Source organism: Volvox carteri (genome assembly GCF_000143455.1).
Source record: "Volvox carteri f. nagariensis unplaced genomic scaffold VOLCAscaffold_82, whole genome shotgun sequence".
NCBI lineage: Eukaryota > Viridiplantae > Chlorophyta > Chlorophyceae > Chlamydomonadales > Volvocaceae > Volvox > Volvox carteri.
In genome coordinates, this window is record NW_003307625.1 from 159,111 (window position 1) to 170,768 (window position 11,658).

At 53.0% G+C, this 11,658-nt stretch overlaps 3 protein-coding genes across 3 annotated transcripts in view; 1 reads left to right on the forward strand and 2 right to left on the reverse strand.

Annotated features, from left to right (window-relative positions):
* Positions 1-850: 850 nt before the first annotated feature.
* VOLCADRAFT_107882 (uncharacterized protein) lies at positions 851-2,587 on the reverse strand (the record flags this gene model as incomplete). The annotated part of the gene is made up of 3 exons (XM_002957919.1): positions 851-1,173; positions 2,263-2,395; positions 2,504-2,587. The coding sequence occupies 3 exons, from the start codon at positions 2,585-2,587 to the stop codon at positions 1,016-1,018; spliced, it is 375 nt and encodes a 124-aa protein (XP_002957965.1). The 3' UTR covers positions 851-1,015.
* A 5,006-nt stretch (positions 2,588-7,593) lies between these two features.
* Positions 7,594-10,497, reverse strand: VOLCADRAFT_99100 (uncharacterized protein; the record flags this gene model as incomplete). Its single annotated transcript, XM_002957920.1, has 9 exons — positions 7,594-7,839; positions 8,270-8,328; positions 8,604-8,703; positions 8,794-9,138; positions 9,377-9,405; positions 9,982-10,022; positions 10,180-10,279; positions 10,419-10,421; positions 10,482-10,497. 9 exons carry the CDS (start codon positions 10,495-10,497, stop codon positions 7,594-7,596), a joined length of 939 nt encoding a protein of 312 aa, XP_002957966.1.
* A 336-nt stretch (positions 10,498-10,833) lies between these two features.
* The window catches only part of VOLCADRAFT_99101 (uncharacterized protein), a gene marked incomplete at both ends in the record, with an annotated part of 3,237 nt that continues 2,412 nt past the window's right edge, over positions 10,834-11,658 (forward strand). The window contains one exon of the mRNA XM_002957891.1: positions 10,834-11,036. Within this exon, the coding sequence (XP_002957937.1) occupies positions 10,834-11,036 (203 nt within the window). The remainder of the gene's footprint in view (positions 11,037-11,658) is intronic.

The window sequence follows — 11,658 nt, forward strand, 5'->3', positions numbered from 1 at the left end:
ATGGGCAGCTGCCCAATAACGAGTGCCCACGGCCCACGAGTGCCAGGCCACGGCCCACGAGTGCCAGGCCACGGCCCATGAGTGCCAGGAAGTCTGCAGACTTCCTGAATCTAGTTGCTACCCTTTGCGGGGTGTAGCCCCCCGATGAGCACAAGGCGGTCCGGGCGCTTCGGTGGGCTCCAGCTGGGCACCTGGCAGTAACCCGCGGTGATAATAAACCACATTGAGCTCAACCTCAAAGCAATGACCTCTCCGCCACGGCGCCGTCCCCTCGTAGCCGGATCACCCCATTCCCCAGCAAAACAAGCATAGTTGCCAACCCTTTGCGACCGGTTTCGGGACACCCCTTTCCCTCTTACACGCAACCGGGTAGGCCTAGTTGCAGCTGGCTGCGCCTGCTTTCAGACAACGCGGTATAAGGAGCGCAATCTGTTGGTAATCACAACGTCCCCTTCTGGGTGTTTCCGTCGCGTGCCATTCTTATCGCCTTCATCGTAGCCATTACTTCGTTCTCCTCCGGACCTTCTCCGACTCCGCCACGCACTTCATCCCGCTCGGCCCTCTCTTCGCTGTTACTGACGCCCGATGTGCCAGTAACGCTGTGTTCTCTGATTTCCTTCCTTATTAAACTGGGTCCATATGTATTGTATATTGTTATTTTTGACGTCTCTATTCCCCAACAAACGACGTTCTGACTTGCGCTTGCTTGCACGGTTGACTGGCAAACTTGTGTTGTCTGGATTTAGCGCTTTGTTCTCCGCTAATCTTTGTAACGAACTACAGTATCAGTCCCTGTCCTCTGGCCAGTTCTGGTCTGCGCCTTCCTGCGCCGCACTTGCCGTACTGCACTACAGGACGAGCACTTAATCAATACCCAGTCAAGTCAGTCGCCGAGGCCCCACTGTTTTCCTACCACACTTCATCGGCAGTTTGTCCAATTTATCCCACAATACTCGTATGCATGAATAGGTTCGGTTGGAAACAATTGCAAATCTCCGATACACCGCTAAACTCACTACCACGAGCTACAATAAAAACAAATGAAAATGCAGATGTCTGTCGAGAAGAATGTGTGCTCCACATGTGTTCTGTGCCTTAACCCATCGAGCTCTCCGTTGGGCGGGGCATGGCCCACGAAGTTGCCCATGGTATTCTGCCCATGGAACCAAACACCTACACAAAACGTTGCACGTCTGGGCCCATGTGGATTCCGTGTGGATTGGCTACCCGCGCTCCCCATGTCAGGGGTCCTCCCTCCTGCTGGTGACTCCCAGATTGTCCACACACAAATGCCAAACGTTGGTGCAGAAAACAGACAGGCCACTGCAGTATGGCATCAAACCATGCATAACCCACAGCGGTTTTCAGCAGCAGTACTGCTTGGCCAATGTGACCAGCCCTGTACTCTGTTGCGCATCAAACACCCATCCATGCGTTGCACTCCAGCAAACCATCGGACAACATATAGTAATACACAGTCACCCCAACACGTGTGTTAGCAGCCGCGGACAAGCATGGGTCCAGGTGAATCCCACTGGAGAGAAACAGGCGCACATTCCCAACCCCTCCGCTTCAAACCATATGGCCTCCTTCACCAAATTCGCTTTCGCTGACATCCATATCGCCGCTGCTGTTGTTACAGCTGTCATCGCTGCCAGTCATGGTTGTAGTGCCCCGCAGCAAACAGCTCCTGCCTGTGACCCCCAATGCACATTGCTCAACGAGCCGTCCACTCAGGGGCTGTGTCTCAGCTACAGAGCGTGCCACAGCTACTATACAGGTGCCTGTCTTGAATATCCAGCAACGAGTTGGCAATCTGTTGAAACTGTGAACCGACCCCCGAACAAGCTGCTCAGCTGCTCTGCCCTTAAGAGACACGCCATCTCTGCTGACCTGTACATCAATACACACCAACTGGGTCAGCACAAACCATGTATCACACGAGTGAGGCTCAGCTTGTCACGCGACTTACTGGAATCCAAAATCGTAGTCACCACATCGCTCGTGTAACACTTCCCTCCACCCTCTGTTGTCTATGGCCTATGGTCTATGACACTCCCTCTCAGTGCCGTGGCGGCACGAAACGGGGAGAGCTGTAAATCTTCTGCATAGGAGGGGGTGTATGTAAGGACACACAGTCTCTCAAAACACCGTTCGCAATGTTTCCAACTGTTTTCGGCACTACACAGGGACATCACCGTCCCGCGTTTTTGACACAAACTCGCGATTTACTCTCTGCAACCAATAGTCCAGATTTCTCACCTCGGAACAAGTTCCATGCCGCAACAACGGAGTGCACACCGAGATCTTTTTCAAACTGGCGCACAGCATCCACCCGTTCGTCGTCCCCATCCAGCGCCTCGTGGAGGCACCTCGTGAGAGCCGCCATTTCAGGCTATAGACGCAGTAGAGAATTACATGAACCCCTAGTGAAGGCAGATGGTTGCAAATGCACCATGGTGCATTTGCATGGTGGGAACACGTAAAGCAAGAAATGACGCACCGCGTCGTTGGGACTGCGTGTCCGCTGGTCCCGGGCATCTCCATCGTCCACAATCTCCTCCAGTGTGACATCGATCGCGGCCATTTGCTCACCGCTCCTACATGACAGCAACCTAGCTTCTAGATAAACATCGCTACACAATGAAATTGGATAGTTATGTAATACTATTGTAAGGTTCGCGACTGTGACATGCTTGCGACTCAAGCCTACATGGCTGCCCAACTCTTGTTGTACGGAAGCGTGATGCATCGCATTAAAGCATAACAGTGCACATCATCGGAAGTGCTTTTGACATAGTTATACAACTCTGTGTCGTTGTTGCGCCATCTCTGAGGCGTGTTCCCTTTTGAAAGCTGAAGTCATTTACACAACAGGGAAGCATTTCTGAACATCCTTGTAATCCAGTAAACTAAGTATGCCATTTTATATTATCAGCGTAGGTTCTTGCGTCGAACGGTGGTAAGTAAACCATGGTGCATTCATGGAAGTATTCAGAGCGGAGAAGTCTCAGCCCTCTGCTCTGGGAGTCCTGGAGAAAAGCCAGCTTGATTGCAGAGTCTGTGGACGCCAGCACACGGTTAACTCGTGTTGCTGTGGCCACCCAGCGCCATGCACGGTTCTGTATCCACAGTGTTGTGTTCAGGCGCGTGTTTACATCCCTTCGTCTGTTGAATGATTGGATGAATGAATGAACGAATGAAAAGTTCGGGCCCGAATCGGGGTGAAGAACCCTGGTCTGGCAGCTCCTACAATTTGTCGCATGAAAGATATCTGAGGCTGCATTGCTCTGTCCTATAGGCATGCCTCGAAGGGCCCCTCTGCAAGGTTACTCGCATCACTCCGCCTCCTGAGCCTGTCCAAGACCTCAGCTAGCATAAACGGCCCCCACGCTTGACAACCATACAACAGTATTGCTCGTACCTGCATATCGAAACACCTCATCCTCACATCTGGGCGAACAACTTTAGCTTATCTAATTTTGCACTCAACGCAAACATAGCTGCTCTAGCTGTGTCATACAACTGCTGACAGCGGGCCCAGAACTGCCGTTCCGGCCCATACACTACCGTAGTGCTACTTATAGTTCGTGCTACAATAATTCGGGAGGCACCACGAATATGTAGCACGTACAAATTCTAAGGTATCCCAAGGGACCGCAGCCCCGAAATATCGTACCCTCCGAAGCCGGTCGATCAAACTTCGCAAAAACTAGGATTTCAAGGCGGAAATCAGCTCTTAAAATACATAAAATATAGTCATAAACGTAGGACATGAACAACGCTGGAAAACGTGCAAGACAGGCAACCCTGCTTCAATGCGGGATGAAACCGCTAGCACCAAACGCTCCGGTGAGCGACCGAGCTGGATTTGCACCAGTTAGGCTTGATGATGCTGTTGTCGAGGCCCAGCGTGAGCGAATGGAGCACGAGGAGGTTGCTAGGCGCGAGCGCAATGCGGTCAATGCTACGGCAGCCGGCGAGGCGAGGCTTGCGCTCACGCCGCAGCCTGGCATTCGACCTGTTGGACGTCCTCTTCAACAAATCCCAAACACTGTATTGGCCCGGCCGGTTGGTTATTAGGTCGTTGCCACTGGTACTGAACTGTACGATCGGTCCAGAATTTGCTAGGGCGTTTCCAAAGTGCGAAAATTGTGAGAGACCATAAGCCTAAGGGTTCCCGGTGGAGGGAGACTGACTGGAAGCTGCAGTTTGAAAAGCCCCGAAACTTTGGAAGGGGCCCCAAAATTTGTATCATGCCCGCAAAATCTGGTCCGGCCTTCCCCGAAATTCAAAGAGCACGTACAAATTTCAGAAAGTTTTTTGACCCCTCCCCGAACAAAGCGATCACGAACTATAAGTAGCACTACGGTAACCCCAGATATCGTGCACTATCCTTAGCCGGTATGGCCTCTCCAGCCTGCCTGAGCTCATCACACGATGCTTGGACAGTATCGCTGTCGCTTGCAAAAACGAGGCGTTCACATTTCGACACATTTGGGCGCATCCCAAAATCATCACAGAACATGTCCACAATGTTGAGCAGCTCCCCCATGAGCCCCGGTGTTGTTGCCAGAAGGCTAACGTCATCGGCATAGAGGAGGATGGACACTCGCTCATTTCCAACCTCCGGTGCATCCTCTGGCTGTTCCCCGGTGTTAATACCGTCGTGCATATCGATGGCGGCCGCGAGAGTTGAAAAGAGCCCAAACAGCTCAGTTGATAATGGACAGCCTTGTTTCACACCCTGTTTTGACTCAAATTCACCTCCAGCCTTGCCATTCGTCTTGATGACCATTGTAACCTTGTCATATGCCCGCATCAGCGACCGCAGCATGGGCCCTTCAACCCCTCTCTCGCAAACGAAGCCATATTATCTCCCGTCAGCCATGTAACGTCCAGCACAGGCCCTTAAATTGGCCTGACAGGGATACGAATTGCCCTGGCAGGGACATTCCGACAGTCTGAATTAGCCTGTCAGGGTGTCTAATTAGGGGTGCACAGCGGGGCAGACCAAAGAGTTGCTCTCCCTGACCTTGTGTCCTACCCTCCTGATGTGCAAAGGGAAGCCGCGGATGAATTGAGTTCTGGCAAGTGGTGCATGTTGATGTTGTTATTTGTGTCCTGGAAGGAAGATGGGCTGTCTATTGTAATGCTGACGGGTCGTAGGTGGGACACCTATTCTGTGTAATGTAATGTTACAGAGTGGGAGGCTTCTGGGCCGCTTTATCACATTGTCAGTTCTACGATTTAATCACCTTATAGCACCATCCACCACTACCACACTGTACTTCGCCATACGAACTGTAAGTCCAAGGCGGCGGATCCAGCCTTCAGGGACCCCTCCTCATCCATTCACCCGAACACCCGAAGAGACGGAGGGTTCGGCAATCGCCACCAATCCAGCGTGCGAATCTGGTCCATCAACTGCGACCTTGACTCCACGTCTCAGCAGCTAGCCATAATCTCGCGCTTCCGACTAATTCGGGGTCTCCCCGGGAATCGAATTGCAGTAGTGTCAATCCAGACCAGACACCTATTCAGTTACAAGGCAAAACTCAGTTAAAGTTTCTTAATGTGACGACATAATGCTCAGGTGCCTGCTTATACAGCCCAGGGCGACGGTGCCCTCTTAGTCAACCAGAACAACAATGCCATGCTTATGAAACCCGGAACGACAGAGCCCTGCTTAAACAACCAGAACAACAATGCACCACACTCCACATACTATACAAAGAACAGAAAGCCAAAGGGTCATGTGTAAAGAAAAAAGTCAAAACAAGTCACACACAGCGAATAAATAATGGTCCAGATCCATGGACAGTGGAAGCGTCACAGAATCTCACAGAAATGCAAACTTAATGCTCCCAATGCCCCTATCGGTATCTACCACCGCCAGCCAGCATCAAGGCGCCTTCACCTGCTCCACAACCTGCTGCCTGCTGCACCAGCTGCTGCATCAGCTCGCCAGCAAGGTTACCACCACTGCGAGCCAGCACCTCCCCCTCTGTGGCCTGCTGTATCCACTCAGCCTTCATGGCCAGTGAAAGCTGTGAAGGCCCACTGCCCACTGCTGTCCGTGGGCTGTACCATGTTGGTTGGCCACCTTTTTTCCCCAGCACCATTGCCGCTGTCGCCATCCCCGCCATCGCCATTGCCACCGTCACCAACCCTGCCATCACCATTGCAACCATCGTCACCAGTGCTGCCATTGCCAACCTTCCACCGTCGCCGTCCCTTCTGTCGCCTGAACCACTGCGCCCACTGCAGCTGTCGCCAACCCTGCCAACAGCATTGCTGCCGTCGCCATCCCCACCATAGCCATTGCCACCGTAGCCATCCCCGCCGTCACCATTGCCGCTGTCGCCATCCCCCTCGTCGTGAATGCTGCCATCGCCAACTTTCCACCGTCGCCGTCCCCACTGTCACCCGAACCACCACCCCAACTGCCACTGTCGCCATCCCTGCCATCACCATTGTCGCTGTCGCCATCCCAGCCGTCACCATTGCTGCCATCGCCTTCCCTGCCGTCACTATTGCCGCTGTCGCCATCCCTGCCATCACCATTGCCGCAGTCGCTATCCCCGCCATCACCATTGCTACAGTCGCCATCCCCACAGCCACCATTGGCGCCGTCACCATCTCCACCGCTGCCAGTGCTGTCGCCATCCCCCTCGTTGCCAATGCTGCCGTCGCCATCCCCCTTGTCGCCAGTGCTGCCATCACCAACCTTCCACCGTCACCGTCCCTTCTGTCGCCCGAACCACCACCCCCATTGCTGCTGTCACCGTCGCTCCACCGTTGCCATTGCTGCCGCCACCATACCGACCGTCACCATTGCCGCTGTCACCATCCCCGCCATCGCCATTGCTGCTGTCGCCATCCCCGTCGTCGCCATTGCCACCGTCGCCATCCCACCACCACCATTGCCGCTGTCGCCAACCCTGCCGCCACCACTGCCACCATCGCCATCCCGACTACTGTCCGAACCAAAGCCCAAACTGCCGCTGTCGCCAACCCTGCCAACGGTATTGCTGCCGTCGCCATCCCCACCGTCACCATCCCCACTGTCAACCAAGCCGCCGTCACCGCTGCCCTGTTCATCCCGTCCCCCTTCACCTCCCCCACCGTCGCCACTGCCACCATCTCCACCTCCGCCCCGCATCCCCCTCTACTCTCTCTCCCCTCCATCCCCATCTCCTATAGGAAATAGCTATCTCTTCCCCGCATTTCCCTTAACCTCTCTCTCCCCCATATCCACCTTCCCTATCTTCCTCACTTCTTCAGTGTGTGGTCACATCACCCGATGATGCAAAAGGACGAGAAAAAAATCCTATAAATGGACTACGGTCTCACTTGTTAGGTTGTCGGGGCTCCACTGCTCCACCGCCTGGCCCTTCGGCGGACTCCGGACTCCATGTCCACCGCCACTGGAGACGGGGCGCCTACACTGACAGGGGGAACCTAGCTTCAAGTCGCTGATGACCTACATGTGACGTGTCTGGTAGTTTCGTTTATTGTATCTGTTTCATCCATTGGTTAGCTTGAGCTGTGCTCCCGCACCAACCGCTGAAGGGCCCACCGCAACTGGAGCTATTTGCTGAGGATTTTCATCTGCGTCATATTGGACGTCGCAAGTTTTAACCATACACAGTACGTGGCAATGTATTGCAACAATTTCCCACAGCGTCCAGCGACCATCTTGTTAGGAGCCACAGCCTCTTTGCCATTATTAACAAGCTGGACGCACTTCTGTCTGGTGATGTGATAATATGCACGAGACTGGCACTGATCATTGCGTCCACAGGACGCACACGAAAATTCGAATTTGGAGAGCGGCTGTCGCAGAGGTAATGGGGATATGTTTTAGCTGGAGGGGCCATAATTATTAGCTGTTATTATACCTTCAACAGCCAGCCACACTTGCAAACAGATGCTGTGTGCGTTTGTACTCGTTTCGCCCAACGTAGCTCCATCATCATGCTAAGTCATGTTCTCACTAAAACCAATGCTGGCATGACGATATCCGGAGGCTTCTATAAAGGAATCCATGCATTATGATTACTTCAGCCAAACTCCTTCGATATGTTCTGAAGGCCCCTCACCCCTTCATTCGGAAATGAGCACGAAATGAACGCCAAATGAAGGGAAGCCGGTTCCCAGAGTGGGATGGGCTGCCGCGACCTGCTGCTCCAGGGCAACCCCAGCCTGAGCTGCCTCATCATGCAGCAATTTCCCGATCACAAGTACCCGGTAACACCACACCCACCCTTCCTGCCGTTGCTCCCCCTTGCACCATGCCCTCATTACCGTTCTCAGCACTAAGACCTGCAGTAGCAGCAGAAGTGGACGCCCTCTGCTGAACTTTAAGTGGTGAGAAGACACCTCATTGCCATCATCATCATCACCATCATCACTGCTTGCACTGCTGCCATCATGGTCGTCAGCACCACTGCCATCACCACCGCCACCGTCGCCACTGGCATCACCACCGCCGCCACCATCACCACCACCGTCACCACTGCTGTCACCATCACTGAAGTCAGCAGTAGCGATGATGGCACCCAGGCTGGATGCCCCACTACTCTTGCGTGTAGACCCACGCCGCTGCCCTCTGCCACGCCCACACTGTGCAGGGTTAGGACGCGCACGGTTCCTAGAACGTCCTTGTTGTGGTGCAGGCCCAGACAGCGTGCGCGCCTCCTGGGATGTGGATGCGGGGTATCAGGGCATGGCGAGAGGCAAGAGGCGTGGACGAATACAGGATAAAATCACCGACACTGCCCCACACACCTTCCAGGAGCGGATGACTCTGCGGCTTGCCCTGTCGCTGGTCCTGCAGCTTGACCTGCTGCTAGCCCTGCCGTGGTCGGCTCTGTGAATATCGCTGCACTTGGCCTTGAGCTTGGCCTCTGCAGCTAGCCCTGCCGTGAACGGCTCTGTACATGGCGCTGCGTCTCTTGCCCCTGCGCTTGGCCCTCCCAATGCCCCACCCAATGGCCATGCCGCGAACGGTGCCTCCTTTGGTATCGCAAGCGGTACTGTGAAAGGTGCTGCTCCTACCAAAGCCTCTGCCGATGGGTCCCGCAGCAAATCTACATAGTTATCCGCATCCGTCTCCACCTGGGTCGCCCATGGCTGTGTGGTCCAAGTCGCGAGCAGCTGTCGCCATGGACGTGCATCAGGTCCCAAACCGCCAGATAAATATGTTTAATAAATCTAATTGACTAGCTGACTGCAAGATTTAGCTTTGTTTACATTTCATGCATTCGCTGACGGCCCCAGTGTTGTGAATTGCGTTACATTTCCCATCAAAAAGATTATATACTATTCAGTTTACTATATGCTCAGCAAATTGCTAGGGAAATAGGCTCACCTGGGCGCAGTTTGTATGCCGCGCTGGTGCTGTTCACGGATGACCGGCCCTATTTGCCTATTACTAGGAGGAGGCGATTTCCATGATGGAGTAGTATTTTGAAAATCTGTTTGCATGATTTTGAAGGGTTTATAATTCTATAGTATTGCAGTGCATTCGGTCCTGCAGGCGGGCCGTATTCTTGCAGTTCTGTGACGCGGCCTGTGGTCAAACATGAAGCACCCGAGCATGCCGCATGTAGCAAAACTGCATTGGATTTGAGGTCTACATAATCCTGGTAACATTAAAATTATTTTGGTGCAACGGCCAACGTCTTTTTATGAAATGCGTTCGGACCGCGGGAAGTTGCGAGGCCCGCAGCTGAACTTTGTTGAACGCGGCATGGAAACAAGATATTGTTGTTACAAAGGCACTGCAATTTCGCTCTGTGACCCGACCAACGGTATTCGCACGTGCGTGTGCGTGTGCGTGTGCAGCCGCGTGCCAGAGCGCGAGTAGGGCCCCTCACGTTCGACCTGCTCCTTATACCCATGACACCCCCCACAAAACGTCTTGGGGGACGTGCTCACGATCATCACCATATAACCGTATATCAAAAAACTTACTGCTGTTAGCAAATGCTGAACAGAAACCCAGCACCGTACATCTGCGGTGACACAGCACCCCAACTCAAAGCGAAGCAAGGAAGAACATTGTATTGTGTAGCACAGCAAAGCCAACAGATTTGGACGGCATCTGTACGGAGATGTTATCTGGTCCGTTGCATCTGCTGTGCAAGAGAGCGCCTGCAAAACATGCCGCACCTGCGGAGCACACAAGGCCACAACAAAATGGAAAGGGCAAAAGGCTTGAACCTGAATGCTAACTCGTGGAGCAACACGCAAACGGATAAGTAGCACTGTCCTGCCCCACATGGTATGCGCCGTGTATCAACGAGCAGTACAACATTGCATGCCCGTGCACCGGGGCTGACCATTATTCCCATCTGGAATTGGACACACACACTATCTCCCGCAGGAATGAATGACACTGAGAACCGCACCATCTGCGCGCGCGCGCGCGTGTGTGTGTGTGTTACATGGTTGGGGGGTGCGTGGCCCCATACCTGTAAAACTACCCATACGAGCGGAAGGCCCAATCTGCGCGTGGCTCTGAGTTTGTGAGGGGACTTGCAACTTATCGGGGGTTCTGGAGGGGGCGGAGGCCCCCAGTGCCTTACAGCTAAGTAATGAATCACACAACACCCTGAAAATCTATTACTTGATGAGTAATAAAAAGGGACCAGCCCTAAACGAAAACAAACACTGCCTGCGATCAGTCATTTTAGCTTCATGGATATAACATAAGTCCAGAAGCTGAAACAGCATTACAATTCCTCTTATCCTAAAAGGTTTGACGTACCCAGGCTTTGCTCCCACGAAGAAGCCAAACGACACGTGGAAGGCGGTGCTGTGCTGATGCAGGAAATCCAAGTACAGCTGACGATACGTTTTTTGGACTATCCTCCGTGGAAAGTACAAGGCAACAATACCCGGAATCTTTACACTGCCCCTCGCGAGTGGACTGAGTACACTGTTGTTGTACCAAAAACACGCAATCTCCTCCACGACCCCCTTAGGAATTTTGTCCGAGCGCTCAATCAGCCTGTATGGGCGAGCAGGTTGGGTGCTAGCTCCGCCAACTACTTCCTTGAAGCGCTCGCCTGCAGCCCCTGATGGCACTTTTCTTTAAACCCACGCGCCTGTGCAGCCCTTCGCACTCGATCTAAATGCTGTCACTAATCAGAATTTTTCATAAGATAATCTTAGGAGAGCTGCGAAGTGCTGATTGCCACACATAGAACTGGTGGCAATGAGCAGCGGGATGCTGTACCTGTCCCGTTTTTATTGGCGTCATTCCGTTCTCATGACACGTCCCTTCCCACTCGATCTGAATGCTGTCACTAAGCAGAATTTTTCATAAGATAATCTTAGGAAAGCTGCGAAGTGCTGATTGCGACACATAGAACTGGTGGCAATGAGCAGCGGGATGCGATATCTGTCACGTTTATTGGCGTTATTCCGTTCTCATGACACGTCCCTTCGCACTCGATCTGAATGCTGTCACTAAGCAGAATTTTTCATAACATCATCTTAGGAAAGCTGCGAAGTGCTGATTGCGACACATAGAACTGGTGGCAATGAGCAGCGGGATGCTGTACCTGTCCCGTTTTTATTGGCGTCATTCCATTCTCATGACACGTCCCTTCCCACTCGATCTGAATGCTGTCACTAAGCAGAATT